We start from the raw sequence: 23478 nt of genomic DNA on the forward strand, positions 1-23478 counted from the left end.
TTATTTTTTTTAGCAGAAACTTAAGTCATTTTATACAACTGGTTAATTTAAAATTAGCCTGTAGGCTAATCAACCAGTTGCCCTTAACTCTCCTTACAAATCAAGAGCCAGTCATTTTTTTTTGTCTTGTACCTAATATTTTTCATGTTGATAAGCATCTTCAAACCTTCAGCTTTTACTTGAGAGTAGCCATTTTCAGAGTGTAAGACTTCTAGCTCATGCTTGTCCATTTTAGTGTCTAAATTCTATCCAGGCTGATTCCGAGGTAAACTTCCAACGTCATTCTAATCGAAGTTCAACATTCTATTACTTTTCGCCGTGGACGTTTGAGATCGGCGGTCGCCGTTCAGAGTTTTACTCAACCAAAAACAGAAATAAGCACAATGGTGAACTTATAGACCGTCAAAAACAGAGTTTTACACAAAACGGCCATCAAAAAAACCTAAAGAAAATTCTGACGCTCCAAAACCTGACATGAGGTCAATTCTTGTCAAAGTATTATGCAAAATAAATTCTTATATCTTAGACGAGTTTGACTTTCGATTAAATATCTATGATTTTTATTCAGTTTGCCTTTTTACAGTTAGGGAAAGAATAAAAATATGGAATAAAGTGGAAGTTTGTTCTCTAATTTCACTGGCTGCGGGCTCCCATAATTTTGTTCACTGTCCTACTTTCTCTCGAATTCTTAATTCGACATAGCATTTCTTTGTATAGTTCAACATAAAAAATATGAAAGTGAAAATCGGATTAGCTTCCTCCTCCTCGCCATCATCTGGTTTCATAACTTTCATTGTTAATTCGTATGACAAAACCTAACTCTTGTTTATCCCCTTTTACTTTACTTGTTTATTTGAGACAAAATGCTCTGTCCGTACGCAATCTCATGTTCGGCGTCTTTGCCATCCCGGGTGCTTGCTCATGCACGAATTAGTATTTAGTCCTTCCACCATTACAATTGAAATCTTTCTGTTCCCCCTTATCAATTTATTGGTACAACATGTAAACCACAAAAAAAAATATACTTAGACGACAAAAACATAATTTTGTTCCAAAATAAAATTAAAAAGTCCATAGATTGCTTAGGCACTGTTCAAATTTTGTCATCTTTTATAATATACTTCATATCAATCCAACTTTTATCTCTTTTTTTCACATAAAACATTCTATAGACACTCAAAACTTCTTAAAAGACAAAAAAAATCGTTTTGCTTCGCTCTTCTCAAATATTATCATCTTGAGGCGGAGAGAGCAACTGATTGCAATTTCATTGATGTTGATTACCTTTATTAGCAGCAACTTGGAATACAACATTAACTTGGCAGACAATAATACATAATAGACCAAGTTGCTAGAAGTTTATTTGACAGTTTACTCAGTCATTTCAAAGTAATCAATTTCTGGTGGTTCTGGTTGTGGGGAACCTTTAACGACGTCAGAAAGCTTGGAATAGCTAAATCCTGTAACTGCAGTGGATGGTGTAGGTGCTGGCTCAGGGACTCTGCTGCTCTGTGGCAGCCTAAAATAAAGGAGAATTTTAGTATATAACCTTTGAAAATTAAAACTTGTGCAAATAAGAAAATTCGAGAGTTTTAACTTCGTATCAGGAAAATTTGGAAGATGTCTAAGGAGCCAAGCCCGTCTTAAGCTTTAAAAATTCATGAAATACTTGCAAAAAAAAAATAGAAAAATTTTCCACAAAAAGAGGCATATAAGTAATTTTTACTTAAGTTTCAGCTTTTACGAATATTGTTATGTTATAACAAATGATTGTTACTCTACTTGTTTTGTTTTTTCCAACATAATCTTAGTCCTTGGCTTATGTATATGATTTTTGAATGAATTTTCATCATAAAAGTAAAAAAAAGAACTGAATAAAACTGAAAAGAACTCTTGAGACAAATATAGCCCACATATTTGTTGTTTATATTCTGATCACTGTACATTTTCACTCTTCTACTCCCTCAGAAACTGAATACATCTCCAGATTTATCAATGTACTTCATATCTGCATTCAAGAGGGGGGGGGGTGACGGGAACCAAGGATTGGTAATATATCTATGGTGCACCCACTGTTCTTGATGTTTTATAAATACTGGGCTAGATCATTGTAGGGAAATGAATTAGGTACAAGAGGATATGTCGATTTCTTAAAAAGAGTCAACTTTTCAAACACTGCTTGGTATTTTAGGGTTTGATACTGTAAAGTTGGATACCCAAAATTATCTTAGCTCTAAGGGTTACCAATCGTGAGTTTATAAAAAACAGAACTTTTGATTGTGTAAAGTTTTGTGCCTTTTGTAAAATACACTAACATATTACTGTTCTGATGATGAAGAAAAAAGGATAACACAAGCATGTCTGAGAACCAACACAATGCTTCTCCTGATTTTCTTTTTTATTATTACTGGTATTACTTAGTGATTAAACTTCCTTGTGGTAAGAATATCATCAAAGTATACTCCTACTTTTTGAAAGATAGGCAAACTTGATTCCTTCTATATTTGATTGGTTAGACAAATCTAAAGATATAATTATAAATTTTTATACTTTCTACTTGAAAAATAAATTTTATATCACAAATTTCACTTTTTCTACACCTGAAATTCTCACAACTGCTCCAGATTGAGATTTAATATTTGTCGGACATAGCTTCAATATTTTACTTCAACATCGTCGGCTCCAAAACTTAAAAATGAGTGCTAGCTTTTCCTATTTTTTACCAAGCTAAGCATTCAAGTCACAAACATATTATATTTTAATATGTCTAGTGCCTTAATACTTGGACACTACGACCAGAGTGCAACAAAAGGAAAAACAGACACGTAGTTTATTCCGACAGTCATTTAACATGCTAGGCTAAATTAGTACTGAATAAAGTTTCAATTTTACTCCACATAAAAAACTAACAAGATCTTAGATTAAATTGCTCACCTTTTGCTTAAAGGTACCATTCCCCCAATTGGTGGCTGTGGAATTTTCTTCTGGCCACTTTCTTTTATATAAACATCCACAATGCTCTGAGCAGGAAGCCAGGATCTATCACCATACGCAGTCGCCACAACATTCCTATTTGGCTCCTCGTCAAAAGCCTCAGAATCACAGCCAAAAAAATCACAGTACTCATGCACGAATTGTCTTTTATCTCTATTCATCACAGGGAAGGAATGCTGGCGGCTTCTTTGATGAGACACTTTAGCAAGTTTCACCAAATCCGTAAGTTTCTCATGCACCATTTGGACAAATTTAAAATCTTTTTTGGCAAAATCTTTCATGAATTGGCTATAAGCAGGTGCTCCAGGCCTAGGAAGTAATTCAGGGTTGCGAATTTGCAGTGCCAGTGCCAAACGTCGATTGCGCTCAATTTTGGCACATTCTTCGTCACATTTTAGGCTTTTTGTTTTGTCAATCTTATTTTTACTAAGAACACTTTCAAGACTTACAGTTTGACCCAAATTTAATTCAGACATCTTTGAATATAAATGCTCTGTTGTAATTTTTCTGTAAGATGACACTTGGTCTTCACAGCTGACAACAGCTTTTCTTTGTCCACATTGACAGGATACCTTCACTTTCATTCTGCAAAAAAAAATACAATTAATACAACAATTAGGGCTCTGCCCGGGGACTGTGTTTTCCATGTTTGACCCCTCCTTAAAATGTACAACATTAAATAAGATGAGACCGTTTTAGAAATTCAAAAGCTAAAAAGGCTAAACAAAATGACAATGAATGACTGAATACGACCCTGTAGATGAGGAGGGGCTGGTTACACCACATACCCTTCATTTTTTTGAATTGTCATCCCTGGACATGTAAATCACTTTTTTTTTCAACAACAAAAAGCACATTGCTTTTCCATTATAAAACCGTTGCGAATAAATGAAAAAATTTTAAGAAAAATTGTGACTTGTTGCTGTCTCTGAGAATTTCTTGTTTAGGGCATTGTTCTGTTTTAGTCAAATGTTAAGTAGTATGTCTAGTCAAACGTTTGAGTCTTAACCAGCACCATCGCCCCCTTTAACCATCATCTCTTTGCACTAAAATTGACAATTATTTCTCAGATAGCATTTTAAATTACAAAAAATATATCCAATTGAATTAAAATGGAATAGTTGTGGACATCAAGTCATGGCTAATTGTAGAAAAGCCAAGACAGATTTTCCAATTTAGTGGGAAGCAAACCTGGTATTGACCATTACAAATGTTCTATTTACTAGTCGCCTTTTCAAAGTATTTAAACTAAAATTTTGTTTTTTTATAGGAAATATGAATTCTTGAAGTATTGTGATTCAAAAAAAGAAAGAAAGTTTCTTTGATCAAATTAGGCTAGTCATGTATAAAAGGAGTCACTCTTGAAATATTGAGGAAAAAATCGTAAAAAGCAGCGGATTGAAGGGGGGGGGGCCTCTTATTTACAGGACAATTTATGTTCGTTTTAAGTTTTAATGTCACTTCAGTTTCATTTGACTTGAAAAAAATGTTTTTATTAATATATTTGTAATATGGTATTGAGGGTAATCCTAAATATTAGGGGACTACCGTTTCCTTCTCCCTCTTACTTCTCTCGAAAAGCATATGCGCTTCTACATATAACTTAAGATGCAAATATTACGATGACCTATTCTTAAGACGCACTCTAAAACTTGTGACAATGCAATGGATGAATTCGAGCTAGGGACTGAGGTTAACCTGCCCGTCACGGGACCTTTCCATTGAGAAGCTCCCATCCTTAAGGTTAGACTACCATCTAGAAAAGACACGGCTTTGTGCAGTGTTGGTAACAGGTGGCTTTGTATAGCTACGAGTTGTTCAAAGATAAAAGTAGCATAATCTTTACCTGCAAGTTGTATTCGGACACTCTCCTTCATGACAAGGACTACCACAGGGATGCTCACACAAAGCTCGGGGAATTGGGCAGGGTTGAGAGCACTCCTGTCCAGAAGTAAGACAATCCCCTTCGTGGCATGTACGAATACAGGTATGCTTTCCGCACTCAAGAGGCTTCCTGCATGGCATGCCGCATGAAATCCCTTCTAGATAGCACATGACATTTTTTCTAATTTCGTGTCTGCCATAACACCACCTTTCACTAAGAACTGTGCATGGAGGGCAAGAGTCATCTGGATGACAGTTATGATTGGGCGGATGAGGACATGGACGTTGTCTTAGACAGGGTTTGTCACAAACTGGTGGCCTGGCCCCACAAGGAATAGGAGGAAAAGTTACAGTGCTCCCGCAATGACAGGTCAGCTCTTCAAAGCCTAAAAGACAAAACGTGATTATAAGAAATAATCTGTAATCTGAAGGAACACAGTGAAGACTTGAACTAAAAAGTAATTCGTTTTAGCATGTTCCGGCGTTTTAGCTTGCCCCCAATAACTCCTTTAGACTTGAAGACATCAGTATTGGTGTCACCACTAAAACTTAAAAACGGACACACTTTTTTTGTGAAAAGTCACGAGAATGAGTTCGAAAGTGTTAAAATTCAGATAATTGGTGTTTTGGTTACTTTTTTAAAATTTAGCAATTTATTGCCCTTAAGAACCAAGTAATTTGTAAAATAAGATTAAACACGGGGATTGCAAGTCTTCGGGCTCACAATCCCTGACCCTCCAAATCTTTAAGTTTTATTATATATAAAAAAAAACCGTTTAGCTCTTTTTTTTTGTCAAATAAAATTTCCTCGTACTTGCTTAAATAAAATCATAGCAAGGTGAAGTCTAGTTTCTGAAGAATAAAATCTTATCTGCGATCAAGCTTCACCTTTCAGCACTAAATGTATATAATAGAAAACTAGGTATAGTTGCAAAAAAAAGGAAACAACTATAATCAAAGTGGAGGTAAACAACAATGCTTTATCAATTTTTCAGAAATTTGCTGTCGGCAAAAGTTTTAAACAAATATTAGGTTCCGCTTATACATTTGATGCCACTATTATCCAAGGCGTGCTCCAGAATTGGAGACCAAATTCACGACAAGGCAAACTTTGAAACAAAGTGATCAACTTTTTCTAAAAAAAAACATTCAGTTTCTTATCCTTCATTTCCTAACAAAAATCCCAATATGTATGCTGATAGTTTAATTTCAAAATTCCTCATAGCTTTCTTTGTAATTAGTGACATATATTGATCCAACAAAAATAACAAAATTGTTCTGAAAAGTTTGTCAATTATGGATAGTTGGATTTCAAAAGGACATAAAACAACGCTAATAAATGCATTTTTGTTACGCTGGGTTCTTTGGGACTTTCAGCGAGTTCATGTTTTAAAATGTATATGGCAACTGTAAAAAAAGGGCCTAAGAGATAGTTACTGCTATGATTACTACTACTAACACCTCACCACGGTACCAAGCCTCCTGAGGCTAACACAGCTACACATGCTCCTTCTCCATCCCAATCTATTCAAAGCCTCCATCTTTACACCCTCCCAGGAAGTTCCCATTTCCCTTATATATTTCTTTACGACATCCTCCAACCCAAACATGATCTGTAAAACTGAGGACTAACAGAGTTTGATGACTCAGATACGTCTCAAATATTAACCTAAGAGAGAAAATTTGGTCAACACATCTTCTACCCTTCTTAAAACTGCACTGTTCTTCTTTCAAATATATGTCTACAGCATCTCTCATGCTGTAAAGTATTATAGAAGAATACCCAAGGCTCAGAGTGTTTTCTCACAGTTGAAAAAAGTTTGGAAGAATAGGAAGATAAGTCTGCAAACCAAGATTAGAATATTGGAAGCTACACTAAGGTCAAATATGGTTCTGGAGCTGGGTGCTCCCAAAAACGGAGGATGTGTTGTTGTTGTTGTTTGGGGTTTGACGCGTTCGACCAATAGGTCATATGCGTTCGTATCACTCAGTTGTTCTGTGCCTTCTATGATCACTAGCTTGCACGGAGGATGGTTTGCATGAACTTCTCCAGAGAAATTTCATATGGATCGTTTTGGGTACCCGGCTGACTGACCGTATTTCAAACAGTAGTCTGTACAAAAAGTGTGGTTCAATCCTTTTTGGCTGACCGTCTAGGGTTAAACAGAAAGCAGGTCTTCCCTGCCATGGGACATGGGACGATGTCACGAAGAAATATTAAAGGGTACTGGGAACTTCCTAGGAGGGTGTAAAGAGGGAAGCTTTGAATAGGTTAGGATGGAGGAGTTGTTAGCAGCAGTAGTAGTATTCGTTACTATGACATCTTGTATCAATAAAATGTTCTGACTCTGCTTATGATTCTTTCTTTTTTTTCTAACAGCACATATTCAGTTATGCGTTTTCCCTGTGGCAGACCACAAAAAATTTACATCAACCTATTAAGGTTTTATATTCATCCTGGTGAAATAAATCGTTTTTTTCTGATTGATGGAAAAGTCGTTTGTTATGAAACAAATTGTTTCCTGGGGTTAAAAAAAGAGTGAAGTTGCTGGTACAAACAAGCTGTTTCCACAGATGAAAAACAGAGTAAAATAAATTTTTGAATGATCTTGTATTAACAAATTTCTAAAAGCAAACAGTTTCAGCCAATAAGTAAAAAAAAAGGGAAAAAATTAAGCATCTACTAAAAGTAAAGCTATATTATTAAAAAGGAAGAATTTGCGTGCTAAAAAAAAAGTCACCTGCGTTTCCAAACCGAACCGTCAAAAACAATACATGGAAACTAATTCGACAAATTCACTAATTTTTTTTTCACAGTTAGAGACTGAAAGATATTGCAGAAACGTGCAAATAAATTATTGAAAGACCTGTCGTGAGCTTCCATTAATCAGTATTACACATTTATCCTCCATGCCTCCATGGTGTACTTTAATTGATTATCTTACATCTACCGCTAGTTAAAGGGGCATTTCAACCTTTCTTTGTTACACATTAATATGTCATGTATTAATTTATGTCATTGATTTCTGAAATGAAACAATAAATTTAATATTTGTATTTAATTTGATACAACTTAAGCAATAAAAGAGATGCTTTTGAAATAAATATTTGGAAGGGATCAGAAAATAATCAGTCTTCCCAAGAAGATGCTCTTATAGGTAAGTAAACAGTAAATAATTGGAAGAACTGAATAATTTTAATAATAAACGAATTAGAATTAGCCTAGATTAGACATTTAGCTATTCTGTGATACATACACCTGTTTCCAATTCCTGTTTGCTAATAGCCTATATTTTACTGATCCAAATCACAGGATTTTTACCCTGACTATTGCCAATTAATAGCTGTGTTTTTCTTCTGCTGCAAAAGTTGGGAAAGTTACACTTTCTAGGGCTCCATGACAATACATTTTTGCTTGTTTTCTGCTGATTTTTAGCACATGTTCTTTATTTTTGAAATTGGTGGGCGCTTTCAAAGAAAAATAAAAATTGAAGTTTGTAGTTTTCATTGTTGGTGTCCTTGGTATTTTAAGTTTCGGCTAAGCATCCAAAATAAACTTGGAAGTTTAGTTATATGGTCTGATCTCACCTACATGTATAGGAATTAGCTCCTAAGGGAAGAAGTCAACTCTGAAAAAAACAAAACAAAACTAATTAATTGTATAGAAAATATTACAACTTCAGGAAAAAAAAGCTAAAATCTTCAGACGTTAAGGAAAGACGCATGAGATCAAATCCTCCCCCTCCCTAAAGTGGAAGTTTCAGTCAAATAAATCCAAGGCAAGATTTTAAGAAAATAATAAAGACAAACATAGACTTACTTGCAATGAGGCACTTTTTACATGGTCCACTATGACATAATTCTTGGCACATATGATTTCCACAAGATAACAGCCGTCCACATACAATGGTGCAAATGTGGTCAGTATCAATACAGCAAGTTTGGATGCATTTATGTCGTCCACAATGACGTTTCTAAAAAATAAAAATATGAAGTCAAAGCCTACAGTACCAGATACTGTTATACAGTATCTGGTATAGGTTTTGCATTGAAAACAGTCAAATTTGCAAGGAAAAGGAAATGCACATTTAGTGAAATATCTCATCTCATGTGAGAGCAAACATCCACAAAAGAAAAGTCTGCTTTAAAAATTGGGTATTTACAAGGAGTGTCATCAGTAAGGTAGCAACAAGTTCATTGAAACATCAAAACTAGCTTTGGAAAAACATTTTCGAAAGATTATTTTAAAGAACAATAAAGAGCAATTATGAAGCCTAAAAAATTAAGGTCATATAATAAGTCAAACCTAAAACGAACATATATGAATAGTAAATGAAACCTACAACAAAGAGAAAAAAAATGAATAATCAAATCAAATTTGAAAATAACATAAATTGAAATGAAATCGAATAGTTAGAGCAAAAAACAAATTTAAGAACAAAGAGAAATTACCAAAAATAAGAATTGGGATTATTCTGATGCAACTTGCAATAAATTTTCCCCATATATTAGACCATCATCATTCTTACAACAGCGCTATGGCTGGACTATGTCTCTTTGGAAAAATCAATAAATTAAACAGACGTAATTATAAAAAATGATAATACAAGTGAATTTGTAATAAAAAGAAAAGGAAGTAAAAACAAGGAATGACAAGGAGAAGCAAACCAATCCATGGGAAGAATAGGACAAAGCAATGGCTGATTGTTAGATCAAAACAGAACCTTGAAAAACTAGTGTAATAATGCCTTCAGGATTAAAAAAATATACATCAATTTAATCAATGAGGTTAATTTACAATGCAAAAATATATTGAAAAGTACGCTAATTTTAGCAATAGCAAGGAAAAAAGAACTTAGTCTTTATGGATTTTGTGTTTGTTTTACATTTTAAATGCCATAAAGGCTGAAAACATGTTAATTTCTTACCTTATAACATTTTCGTTCACACAAAACTTCACGTCCTAGTTTGTATTCTTCACATAGCACTTCAACATCATTTCTTTTACATCTACATCTAACTTCTGTAACCTTTGAGCACTTTGGACAAGGACCAGAATGGCATTTGACTTCACATAAGTGTGGATTCTCATATGGACCACAGCCAAGCTCTTTCTTGCATAACTTCCCGCATGTAGGAATTGGATCACTACACTCACTTCTGCGTTTGCTTATATCTTGATCATATAGCTTATCAAGATTGGTTTGACCACATGGACAATGTGTGACAACTTCAGGCAAAAACGGACAACCCATGCAGCCATCAGGGTGACAACTCTGGGCACATTTATGTTTGCCACAAGAGAGGACTTTGTTACACACATTCCCACATTCAAATTTATGGCTTTCTTCAACTCCTTCTGTACAAGGAACAACTTTCGTTTCACTACCACAATAGCACAGCAACTCATATGTAACTTCACATGGCTGACACAAATCTGGGTGGCAAAAGGCAGCACATTCATGTTTAAGACAGTTCAACATCTTTGAGCATTTTCTTGTACAAAACATAGATTCTGTCTCATCATTACATTTAATGGTTTTTGTCGTCTTGCCACATGAACAGGTTCTTTGAATTTGAGCAGTGCAAGGAGGACATGGCCCAGGGTGGCAAAGGATATTGCATTTGTGAGTACATAAGCCATCACTTTTTCCAAGAGGACGTGAACATAAGTTGCCACAGGAATGTGGAGTGTCATGATGATTCCATTGCGGTTCTCTTACTTTGCTGCAAAAACAATAATAGCCTGAAGGGATTTTGTTCCTCACGGTCTGACATGCAGGACAACGCCATCCTTCTTCTGAAAAGAAAAAATGCATTATTATTTTTCATATTTTAATATATATATATATATATATATATATATATATATATATATATATATATATATATATATATATATATATATATATATATATATATATATATATATATATATATATATATGTGTGTGTGTGTGTGTGTGTTTATATATATACTAAATTTAATTATGGAATAAGCTACTGAAATCAAAAAAGGATTGTCGAAAAATAAGAACTTTTATAAGACATTTTAATCTTTAACCCAATAAATTATCCATGGTATACCAGAAATTTGATATTCTGAAAATATTTCTTTTATAACTAAGAATCTTAAGCTACACAATCATATATGGGAGTAAAGACAAATGTGTGCAGAGGTAGGGGTACTAGAACCCAAGGTATTTCATTTGGTATGAACAGACTTTGTTTAAAAAACTCCCAAGCTAGTTACCACAATTACACACTTCCATACGCAAATTCGCATTTTAATACAAGAAATGCCCAATATTTTAGAATTTCTCTGACAAAAATGCAAAAAAAAATAATGCAGTATTTGAAATTTTTTTGAAATTTTTAGTGCAAATAGAAAATGGGGAAGGCTGAAAGGAATCGTCAGACCCCAACAACCCTTCCCATTGACAGTATAAAACACAAAACTTAAAATAGACAAACTGTTTACCTCCTTGCATAACTGCAGTACTAGCCCATTTCTTGATGCAGCCAATATGATATACATTGAAACAGGATGGACAAGACCAAATGCCTTGACTTTGTTTAACATTATCACAACATACCATGCACTCATATTTTGCATTTGAGAGTAAATCAATCAATTTTTCTCTTTGATCAAAGTCATTGGAGCTTTCTCTAAATGGTTTATCAACTTTATTTTTATTGAAGTAAGCATTCTCCTTAAATTTCTTTGAACCAGCATAGTTATGCTCATTGTTTCCATAATCATAACCATAATTTGCATGTGAATAATCCTTGGAATCTCTTGTAGATGTTGAATAGCCCCCTCTTTTCTTTTGGCCCCTGTTTTCTCCTCTTTTTGAAACCTTCAAGGGCTTGCTTGCATAACCAACAGTCCTGGCAGATAACTCTTGTTCAACAGTTTCATCTTCTAATCTAACTAACACTGTGTCTGACCCTTCTGAATAATCACTAGTCCTAGAGTCAAAGCTGCGTCTGTTATATCCTCTTTTACCTCTATTAGTGCCTCTAGATGCACTGTCATGTGATTCTAATTTAAATGTCTCTCTATTTGGCTGTTCATGAAAATTAGTGGTCCTAGACCTAAAATAGGGTCGATTGTACTCCTTTTTTTCTCTATAGGAATCGCGAGATGTCTCTTCATGTGTTTTTGTAGAAGCTGACTCTTTATTTTGTTCTTCAGCATAATAGGTAGTCCTATACTCGAAGTTATGTCTATTATATTCTTTCTTTTCTCTAGAGAAACCTCTAGCTGACTCTTCAGATGGGTCTAAAGTTACAGTCTCTCTATTTTGTTCTTCAGAATAACCACTGGTCATAGAGTTCAAGTCGTCAATATTATACTCCTTTCTGCCTTTATAGGAATATGTAGATCCTTCATGTAGTGTATTCGTGCTAACACCTGGATTTCCATTTGCCAAAGTTTTCTCTTGTTGATTTACAAAAGCTACCCTTGAAACATCGCTCTTGGGATACACAGCCTGCCCTCCACCAGAAGAGCTTCCTTCATAATTATTACTGGCTAAACTCTGACTAGAATCTCTTCTGTCATTTAAGTTTTTTCCTGATGAATTGTACTTTTTAAATTGCTGATTCCTGTCTGTATAATGCTTTCTTGTTTCCTCATAATAGCAGCCGTAATAGTTATGTCCACCTCTTTTATCAAACTGTTTACCAAACTGAGTGTAATGTCTATTGCTTTCTTTATGATATTTTTTTGTAATATTTCTTGAGTTTGACATATCTGACTGGCTGTGATCTTTACTAGGAGGCTTTACATCACGATTCTCATCATAGTTCTCTCCATCTGGAAATCTACTGTTTGAAGCGCCCTCTGAATACTTATTGACTATGGCAGTATCTTCAGAATTATATCTACCAGAACTGTTTCTGTATACATCCACTCTTTCTGAATAGCCATGGCTTCTGTAATTCTTTGAATAATATCCGTTTTTAAGATATCTTGGACCTGAAGTCCCTGACTGGCTTTGGTTACCACTGTGGTTTTGCATGGCTTTGCTCTCTTCTTGGTTTGATGAATGATTTTCTTGAGCCATAGATAATAGCCAGATTTCTAGAAAATAAAAACAAAGTAAAAAATTACAAAAACAACTGAAATGATTTCTTTCTTTTGATACTTGAACAAGGATACCTGCAATGGGGACTGGTCAAGTCTTTACTCCCTCTCCCCATTAAAAGCCAGCAAATATAAAAACAAAAGGACAAGCATCCCAGAATTTGGGAATGATTATGCATGCTTCTTATGCAAATACATGCTTGAGCAATAAATGACTGTCTAACAGCTAGATCTGTGGAAATTAACAACATAATAAAAAAATTACAGGAGAACTGACATCTTTCTTCATTATTAATTCATTTGAAGACTGCTGCCTCCAAGAAAAACATATCCAGCATTTACTCCCTCTCTCCATCAAGAAGAGCAAAAATATGTAAAAAAAGAAAAAAGTAAAATCCGTCTTAATATTTAGGGAAATGCAATAGCTTTGTACATGATGTTTGTGCAAATGCATGCTTGAGCCATTAATAAATATCTAGTAGCTAATTCTCTAGAAACTAATAACGTAATGAAAAATTTACAAAAACAGCTTAAATTCTTTCTTCCTTTTTATCTTAAAACATGGGTGCCTTCAAAGGGGACAGAGTGAGCATTTACCCTCTGTTCCCAGTACAAGACAAAAAAAAATAAAAAACATATAAAGTAATTCATAAAATCCCTTGGTGCCAGATAGGAAAGTTCATTGTCTGGTTCCTGCTCAAAATAAGCAAATAAGAATCATACACTAATCAGAAAAAAATGTGGCTACATATAATTTACTGCATACTAGTTTCAAGTAAATAAGGAAAAAAACTTGCCACAAAGCTTCTCAGTGTTGTTGGTGGCACTGGAATGTTTTTATCCCACCCTTGTGTGCAGTTATGAGATCCACATGTCAAAGACTAGACACTTTTAAACTATTTACCATTTGTGTCTAAAATCTTACTATCTCAGTAGTCCTAGTGTCTATATTTGATTCATATTCCTAGAGGAAGTATAAACTAACAATTGAATTAATAAGGATTTTTTTAATTTTTATTAAGGAAAGTACAGAATTCCACCAAAGTTTTTCTTTTCTTTGTAAGAGGTAGAGGAAGTAATAACAATATTTTGTGTCCTCTTTTATTCATTTTCATATATCTAAATCATAGCAGATATCAATTAAGCACATAAATGCATTTTCTCTTCCAACTATTGCTAAACATGGTACAAGTTCCCAAGCAGGAGAGTGGGAGGGAATTGATCTCTAGAAAATAACAACAGAATCAAGAATTTCCAAAAAACTGACATAATTTCTTTCTTTTTGTACCTAAACATAGTGTCAGCATGAAGTAAAGATCAATACACGGAATATCAATACAGGATACTACAGGGAGACAACCCATAGTAGATAAATTAGCTAGGAAGATGTTTTTCAGCCCAAAAATACCCATCAAAACAAACCAAGCCCAGAAAAATATCCAATAATCACAAACCTGTGCAAGTGCTGTGTTGTTTACTAGGCTATAATTTCCTCAAGGGGTGCCACTCTTCAAGTGGGAAAAGTTGACCGCAAGTTCCCCAGTCTTGCAGGTACCCTGAAAGGGTTGGGGCAGCCCTTTACAGAGGCCGTTGTCCGTAAATCTGGATCTTATGCCCTGCTGCAGTTGTCCTCCCATGATGGTGTTCTGCATCACCATGCAATTTAACCCATTACTGGGAGAAAGTTTGTAACTCATGTGACATATGGACATGCCAGTGGGCCCTGTTGAGTGTACATTTGAGGGGCCTTCTTCCTCCTCCACCTGTATTTATGACCCCAGGAGAGGGTGTCCCCGTTTCTATTATGGACCCCAGGGACAAGGTCCTTCTTGGTCTGTGCCTCCTATGGAGGTACTCTACATATCTCTAGGGCATTCCCCATTCTGTTGTCCTCTACCAAAACCTAGCATGATTATCTAATAATTAACTAACTAATGCAACTAAGTAGATATTTACCCTATTCAATCAGTTAAGTAGCCAAAAAAAAAAACACCCAACCAGTTAAGGATAAGTTCTATACATCTCACAGGAGATAGATCAATAGCCTCTGAACTAGCAAAAATTTTAGAAACAACAGAGGTGAAGACACTGGTTTTACAGGATTGTTCTATCAAAAATTAAAACAAAGGACAAATTCTGTAAGGTGTGCTAATGACCCTGTATTACTAATACTACTATTTGCGAAGTCTAGTTGTAAGATACTAATGGGTAAGTTTTTGGGTAATTAAGTAAGTAAATTATTAGAATTATCCAGGTAATCTAGCACTTGCTTTCAAGTAAAATTATTTTGAGCAACGAATAACATAGCCTTGTCAATTGCTTTGTCTTCATTGTTGCTAAGCGTTTAAACATAAACTCAATTCGCCCTGAAAGCAATTATTGAACTGTTAAAGAGCATAAAAAAGCATCAAATGATATATCCACTTTCATCTTAGCTAAATTATGCTGGAAACTGCGAATTTACCAAAACTCTTTCCTCTTGGGCATCTGTAATTATAGTCAGAGAAGATGGGGTCTAGCCATTCTTTAAGTACCATGGGCATAAATAATGCAATTTTTGAAGTTATAAAATCATATTTTATTGTATATCTGAGTTGGGTTTAAGGAAAAGATTTTGATTAACATAGTATTCAGATACCTAATAAAAACACTTGCATCCAGAATCAGAATTTTATGCTGATTTCAAATATGACATTTGTTTCAACTACAAATTCAATTTTAAGCCCTATACACGCCATCAGATATGATGCCTTTATCTCTTCTTTTAGATATGGCTTATACACCTCTATTAGCATTACTAAGCATTTCAGTTTCATTCACATATAAACAGAAAGCTGATGGTCTTCTGATTCTAAAAATGTAGCTTTAATTGCTTAATATTTATTCTATAAATCATAAGCATTAAATAATTTTTTTCTCTTCAATTGCTTGTCATGCACTTATGTATGTATGTACAATGTCTGGCTTATGAATACACAAGCTGTATATAGTGTTGTTAAGTGTGATGTTTTCCAATAAACAATAAAGCAGCCCTTCAACTTGCCGGTCTCCAGCTACAAGTTACACTAGGGGAACATTGCCCTGGACACTGAAAACTATACTGATGTTGAGTCATTCCTGTCCCAAAGAATAGAGTGGATCCAAAATGTAGATGAAATGCTTTATAATTAATAGAGGTGAATGAGCTTGTACAAGAATTAGTGATAGATTACATGAAAATAAGAGGAATGCGAAGAAAGCAGAGAGAACATTAAAATATGGGCTAAGGGGGTGTGAAGTGGAGACCATGGATAAAATTGTCAAGGATCTGGAGGGTGCAGCTAGATGGCATAATAGTATAATACTATACTGGCATGTTAATAAATTGAGGAGGAATAATCAATCAGGACTTGTCCCAGTTAGAGATAGGAACAGGGCAACAATTAGTTATAAGAAAAGAGTTGAAGAGAGTCTGTAGGAAGCAAACTACTTAGTAGGATGATATGTTTTAGACTTAGAGATGATGTGGGCAAAGTTTCAAGAAAAGAACAGTGAAGTTTTAGGAAGAGTATATGGTGTGTCTCAACCAAATTTTCATTCTTAGGTTAATAATTGGGAAGTGTATGAGTCCTAAAACACCTTTAGTCATCAGTTTTATAGATTATGAGCAACTGTTCGATTCAGCTGATAGAAGAGCTTTAGCAAAGGTGTTATTCTTGTATGGTATACCACACAAACACCATGTGGTTACCACTGCTGCAGTTAAGGTAGATGAGGTTAGTAGCTGGTATCATATTAAATTAAGATTTAAATATGGTAGTTTTCTATCCCAATTTATGCAGATAATTTTGATAAACTTGGTCTTGAGGAGCACAGTAAAGCTAATGGGAGGACATGGAATGAAATGGGGAAGGAAAATTATTTTGGACTTAGATTATGCTGATGATTTAAGCATCCTTTAGAGGTTTTACAAGTTTATGGTGCTAGAATATGCTTTGAAATTAATGTTAAGAAGACTAAGATGCTAAGGCTAGGAATTAGTGAAGATAACTAAATCTTGATTTACATCAATGACCTTAGTCACCAGGGTCAGCAACAATATTACACTATTTGCCAATGATTCCAAGCTCTTTGGTCCAGCAGACAGCACAAACCTCCAAACCAATCTCAACCATATCCAAGAGTGGGCTGAAGAGTGGCTACTTTCATTCAACATCAGCAAATGCTACATCTTCCACTTTGGACAAAAGAATGAAAACACAGTGTACTTAATGTGGGATCCTGACAAGCAAACACAGATTGATCTTAAAACCCACAACAAAGACTTGGGTGTATTTGTTGATAATCAGCTCAAGTTTCACTCCCACACAAGGAATGTGGTTTCCAAATCTAATGCATGACTTGACCTACTCAAGAGATCTATTATGAGCAGATCCCCCCAAGTCTTTCTAAGACTTTATAAAGCCATTGTAAGACACAACCTTGACTTTGGAAACTGCATAGCCACTCCCCAATACAAAGGCAACACAAGACTTCTTGAAGACGTGCAGAGATGTGCCACCAAGGTTATAGATGGACTGAAAGACCTCCCCTACAATGAAAGACTAAAAAAAATCAAACTACCTACACTGGCATACCACTGTAGACAAGGTGACACGCTGCTTACCCAAAAACTCTCCAACTACACATCTAGTCTCCTCAACCTGAACAACTCCCACCAATCCCATACAAGAGGCCATTCAAAGAAACTTTCTAAATGCCATGTGAACACAAGAATACATCAATACTCCTTCTCTAAAAGAGTTGTCAGCAACTGGAATTCCCTCTCAGATTCTACAGTATCAGCAACTTAAACCATAACTTTCAAGAAGTCACAGAAGTCAGTTGGATAACAAGTGGTAATGCAGGAACTGGAAATACTGCTGGTATGATTCAGATCAGTAACAGGTGTCAGCCATCATCATTCACGGAGCAACACAGATCCATGGGATCTTGCTCTGAAATGCAAATTAAGAATTAAAGATAAAAAAGTGATGTTGGATAACAAAAAGATCTATCAAGTAGATAGCTTCACTTACTATTATTGGTAGTATTATTAGTAAAGATGGTGGGCGCCATGGAGACAGTAAAAATTGAATAGTTAATTGAAAGCTACAATTATGACATTGGTCAAATATGGTTGTGAAGCATGAGGTGAAAAATGGAGGAAGATTTGCTAGATGTTTTCCAGAGAAATTACCTATGGATTGTTTTGGGCATCTGGCTGACTGACCATATTTAGGGTGTAGAAAAAGTGTGATTCAATCCTGCTTTTTAGGGCCATAATGAAAAAAAGGTTGAGGTGGCTAGGGCACATTCTGCAGATGAATTATGGTAGATTACCAAAGATTTTCCTTTCAGCCAATGATCTAGAACTAAATGAAAAGCAGATTGTCCATAGTTGGGGCAGGAGGATGTTGTAAAGAAAGATTTAAATAACATGGGAACTTCCTGGGAGGTTGTAAAGATGGAAACTTTAAATAGTTAAGATTGGAAGAGGAGCATGTGTAGCTGTGTTGGCCTCAAGCAGCTTGGGGCTGTGGTGAGTTGTTAGTAGTAATAGTGGTTTAATTTCTTCAAAATGATGAATCAATATACATACAACAACTGGTATTGGTTAGCAATTTGTCCACTACCAAAGCAAAAGAACTCACAACTTGATGTTTTTGAACATGAAGTATTGCTGAAGTGAGATTGACTGTTGCTTCAGTTAGTGTAGCATTTGCTTTTCTTTAAAACAAAAATCCCTTGGAGCAAGCATTAACTCTATGTTAGCCTTAACATTGGGGGGACCATGGGGATATATTGGAATTTTTCATGATTTAACTTACTAACCAAATGGTACTCTTTGGTCACTGCCTCAGTTAGCTAGCAATCAGTATTCATATCTGATCTATATTCATAGCCTATTGCCTGACCTCTCAATTCCTTTTATGACTTTGGAGTCAACAACATAGACTATATTTAGCTGGCATGGTTTGATAAATTGTTGCTATTGCTCACCAATGTTCCACTAATGTAAATAATATTTTTTTTCAAAAATTGGGCAGGATACAATTTTCCTTTGACAGAGCTTTGGCAATGATAGGAGTTTGGTCATTGGACTTCTGCTTCAGCATTACATTTCAATTGATAAAAGTAGATGATAAATCAATAAAGAAATCTTAATTCAAAAATATTTGAAAATACACATTTTCAAACAGGGGTTGGTGTGGATGAAACTGTTCATAATAGTTATGTTTGGCACTGACATCCATGTTTTCAGCATTAAATAGATTTGATGATAAATCATTCAAATGATGTGATTCTCTGTGGATGAGATAAATCATCTTATGAAAAGAAATTTCTTGTTACTTTTTTCAGATTTGTTGCTTTTTGTGGCTCTTGCTTCTCACTTGGGTAGAGACTGGTGGGCAAATTTACCACTTAACCTTTACCACCCCTTTCCACTTTCCTGCAATTTTAATTGCTCACCAACAGCTCTTAGTGAAAATCTAATATGTTATTTAAAAATTTCCTTAAAAATTTACCCAAATCCTAGTCCTTTAGCGTTGAGGCAGTAAAATTTGTTGTAGCTAGCATATCATATTTCTTTGCAAGTAGTACAGAACAAAATAGCTTGGCAAAGCAACTACCAAGACCATTGCCAGACATTCTAGTAAGCCCCATTTGCTTACTACTAGCAACCCCACTACCTTGTATGTTCTTACCTATTCTGTTGAGAATGAAACAATTATTCTTAAGAACAATTTATGCAGTGTCCTTGGTTTTAAAAATAACACAATTAAAGCAAAAAAAAATCAGTTAAATGGATCATATGGTTTACACAAACCTTGCATCCAGCTTCTCTTTGGATAATTCAATATTTATTTACACTTTGTTTGTGGAAGCTAGAGACCAAAATAGAGACCACATTTTTAATTTATGATAACAAATTACTCCCACTTGGCTGCCTCTAGTAAGGGGTAGTTGGGTCTACACTTGCATTGATTCATACTTTAGTAAAATGGGTGACAGATAACAGATAGACCTATCAGTAAAATTCTAGTTAATTAACTTCTTGCTATCTTGAAAAGGGTTTAGGTTAGGAAAACAAAACTTTCAGGGATGGGTCCATTAGGCTAAAGTATGTCCTGAGAAGGTATTTTGAAGTGCCCACCTCCACTCCTTCTCCCTAGAAGGCCCTGAAATTTGCCTACATGACAGGCCTATACCTAATGAAATTTTGACAAAACAACATTTTACCTTAATTTTCAGTTACTAGTTGCTTTTTCTCTGCCTTTAGTTCTGAAAATGCAATTCCTGTTATTCAAGTAGAATTTTGAGCCATATAAATGTTTTTTTTCAAAATTTAGGAAATGTATTTGCATATCTTTAAAACCTTATAAAATGGAATTGGGCAAAGTTATGAAGCTGAAAACAATTTTGTTGTACTTCAATTAAGCAGAAGATCTATTTTGCAAGGTTTCACTTTTATAGTTTGAGATAGCAAGAAGTCAATTAACTAGAATTTTACTGACCTATCTATTAACAAATGAACTAATATTTTTTTATACAATCCTAATAGCCTAGGGGGGGGGGTCAATGCCAGAATTGTCTCTCATTCAATAGGATTATTTGTCTTAGCTTTTCCTACAATTAGCCATGGCTTGATGCTCACAACTATTCTGTTTTAATTCATAAACCAACAGACCTATTTACCAAGCACTAATACTGTTTTTCTGGTAAAATTCTAGTTAATCAATTTCTTGCTATCTCTGAAAGAGTTTAGGTTAGGAAAATGAAACTTTCAGGGATGAATCTACAGGCTAAAGTATGTCCTGGGAAGGTATTTTAAAGTATCCATCTCTATTCCTTCTCTCTCTAGAGGGAGCTGAAAATAATTTTGTTGTAGTTCAATTAAGCAGAAGATCTATTTTGCAAGGTTTCACTTTTATAGTTTGAGATAGCAAGAAGTCAATTAACTAGCATTTTACTGACCAATCTATGAACAAATGAACTAACATCATTTTTATACAATCCTAATAGCCTAGGGGGGGGGAGGTCAATGCCAGAATTGTCTCTCACTCAGTAGGACTATTTGTCTTAGCTTTTCCTACAATTAGCCATGGCTTGATGCTCACAACTATTCTATTTTAATTCATAAATCAACAGACCTATTTACCAAGCACTAATACTGTTTTTCTGGTAAAATTCTAGTTAATTGACTTCTTGCTATCTCTGAAGGGGTTTAGGTTAGGAAAATGAAACTTTCAGGGATGAATCTACAGGCTAAAGTATGTCCCGGGAAGGTATTTTAAAGGGTAAAATTGGTGCAAACAGTATTACTGGCTTTCATATAAAGTGAATAGGCTATACCACTTGATGCCTTTTTTAATGCTGTTTACAAATATAATAATCGCTTCTACCACAAATTCAGATTAAAGCACTTTTTGACCTCTTAAAAATGACCTAAATATGGGGTATAAAAAATCTGTAATTGTTTAAAAACAAATTTGGGCTTTTAAAGTACCCACCTCTACTCCTTCTCCCTCTAGAGGGCCCTGAAATTTGCCTACATGATAGTTTTGTACCTATTGAAATTTTGACAAAACAATATTTTACCTTAATTTTCAGTTACTAGTTGCTTTTTCTCTGCCTTTAGTTCTGAAAATGCAATTCCTGTTATTTGAGTAGAATTTTGAGCCATATCTATGTTTTTTTTTCAAAATTTAGGAAATGTATTTGCATATCTTTAAAACCTTATAAAATAGAATTGAGCAGTTATGAAGCTGAAAACAATTTTTGTAGCCTACTTCAAATAAGCAGAAGATCTATTTTGCAAGGTTTTACTTTTATAACACACATATTTCTAAAGATCATCAAAATTCAGGGCCCTCTAGAGGGAGAAAAAGTGGAGGAAGTCGCTTCAAAATACCTTCCTGGGACATACTTTAGCCTGTAGATCCATCCCTGGAAGTTTCATTTTCCTAACCTAAACCCTTTCCAAGATAGTAAGAAGTCAATTAATTAGAATTTTACCGAATCAGTTTTTTAGTCATCTATAAGAATAATAATGAATAGTTGTAGCCCGGGATAGATCAATGGCCTGACTTCTCCTTCCAACTTCATTTCCAGGCACGCTAAATGTATATTATATTAATTTCCTCTCACTAGTAAAAACATCTTCCGAAAAAGGCCTCTAGTCAGGATAAGAGAATGTAACTTTGTTAACTAACCTCTGGATTAGACGAAACAAAACTCCTTCAATTCCACTTTTCCTGTAACTTTTTTTAGTAATTTCTTCTTGAATGTCTTTTGAGAATTTCGTAATAAACGTTTTGCGGAAAAACATCTTCTGTAAAACTAAACAAATCAGCCGATGAGCGAAATGCGTCAAATTGCAAATTAATTTCATGATACGATAATTGACCAGAAACCTAAATGGAAGAAGGTGAAGTGTTGTTTTTTGCTCTTTGTAACAGAAAAATTTCAATCGGTGAATCAAAAACGCTTGCACTAGAACTGAGCTCGGCATTTCTTATAGTTTGTTATTTGGGCGATTCCAGGGCTTTGAGCCGTAATTGAAAATTTAAAAGATAACCCTGTATATTTTTTAGATGGGTTATTACCAAAGTTTTAAATTTTGGGTTACTTTCTTTATTGAAAAAATTCATCTACTCGCTTACATTTAGCTCATTCACAACAATTCATGTCTTTTATATAAATAAGAGTATTTTCAGTGAAAATAAACCGTAAAATGGTTCTTTTTAAAAGACTAGATGCCAGCACCTCTCGTTTCCTTCACTAAAGGAAGCTAATGGTATTATTTAGCTTTCTTGATCTTCCGAGCCAATAATCCAAGTTAAAGATCGGTAAAATATCAATCTATATTTTTAGACGAAGTGTTTTTATTTTGCCTTTTGAAATGTCCTTTTTCTACAGCGGGCGAACTAAAATATTAATCTCATTCTTTTAATTTTCAGGTTAATTTTTTTATAAATGCAGTTTGTACCTTGGTCTATTTTGTTTTTTTACAAATAGTCTATCTGCCTACTCTTGTCTTAAATTCTAAATGAAAAGGTAGACCGGCTCTTGATTAACGTCTTTACATATATCGTATCGTGTAATGATCTCCGTGTATCTTTTTAGAAGAATCATCTTTGATTTTTCTTATTGAATTTTCATATTTTACATTCAATGAATTAGAATTGCGTTTTTTTCTTTTTTTATGATTTAATCTATTCATCTTTAATCACAAGTTCGCGATTCATTGTTTGGCTTTTAGAAAACCAGCTTCCACTAGTTGCAAGAATTAAGTTGAAATAATAAAGGTCACTGTCTATGTAATTAAAATAGGGATATTTAACGTTACCAAACTGACAAATCAATTATGAAGATACCTGATTATTCAATTTCGTCCGTTTTTAAAAGTTCTTAGTTAATTTTTTCATATGAAAACAAATTTTAATTTGGCTTATCGAGAAATAAAACATTTTCTTGCGCATTTAT

The 23478-nt window shown here is 34.5% G+C and overlaps 1 protein-coding gene across 1 annotated transcript; it reads right to left on the reverse strand.

Moving 5' to 3' along the window:
- Nucleotides 1-965: 965 nt before the first annotated feature.
- Nucleotides 966-22319, reverse strand: LOC136030665 (protein shuttle craft-like). The gene is made up of 7 exons (XM_065709735.1): nt 22206-22319; nt 11359-12966; nt 9807-10678; nt 8699-8852; nt 4841-5264; nt 2935-3579; nt 966-1519 (listed from the first exon to the last, which is right to left on the reverse strand). The coding sequence occupies exons 2-7, from the start codon at nt 12947-12949 to the stop codon at nt 1372-1374; spliced, it is 3834 nt and encodes a 1277-aa protein (XP_065565807.1). The 5' UTR covers nt 12950-12966; nt 22206-22319; the 3' UTR covers nt 966-1371.
- Between the last annotated feature and the right edge of the window lie 1159 nt (nt 22320-23478).

The sequence above is a fragment of the Artemia franciscana genome, chromosome 1 (genome assembly GCF_032884065.1).
Source record: "Artemia franciscana chromosome 1, ASM3288406v1, whole genome shotgun sequence".
NCBI lineage: Eukaryota > Metazoa > Arthropoda > Branchiopoda > Anostraca > Artemiidae > Artemia > Artemia franciscana.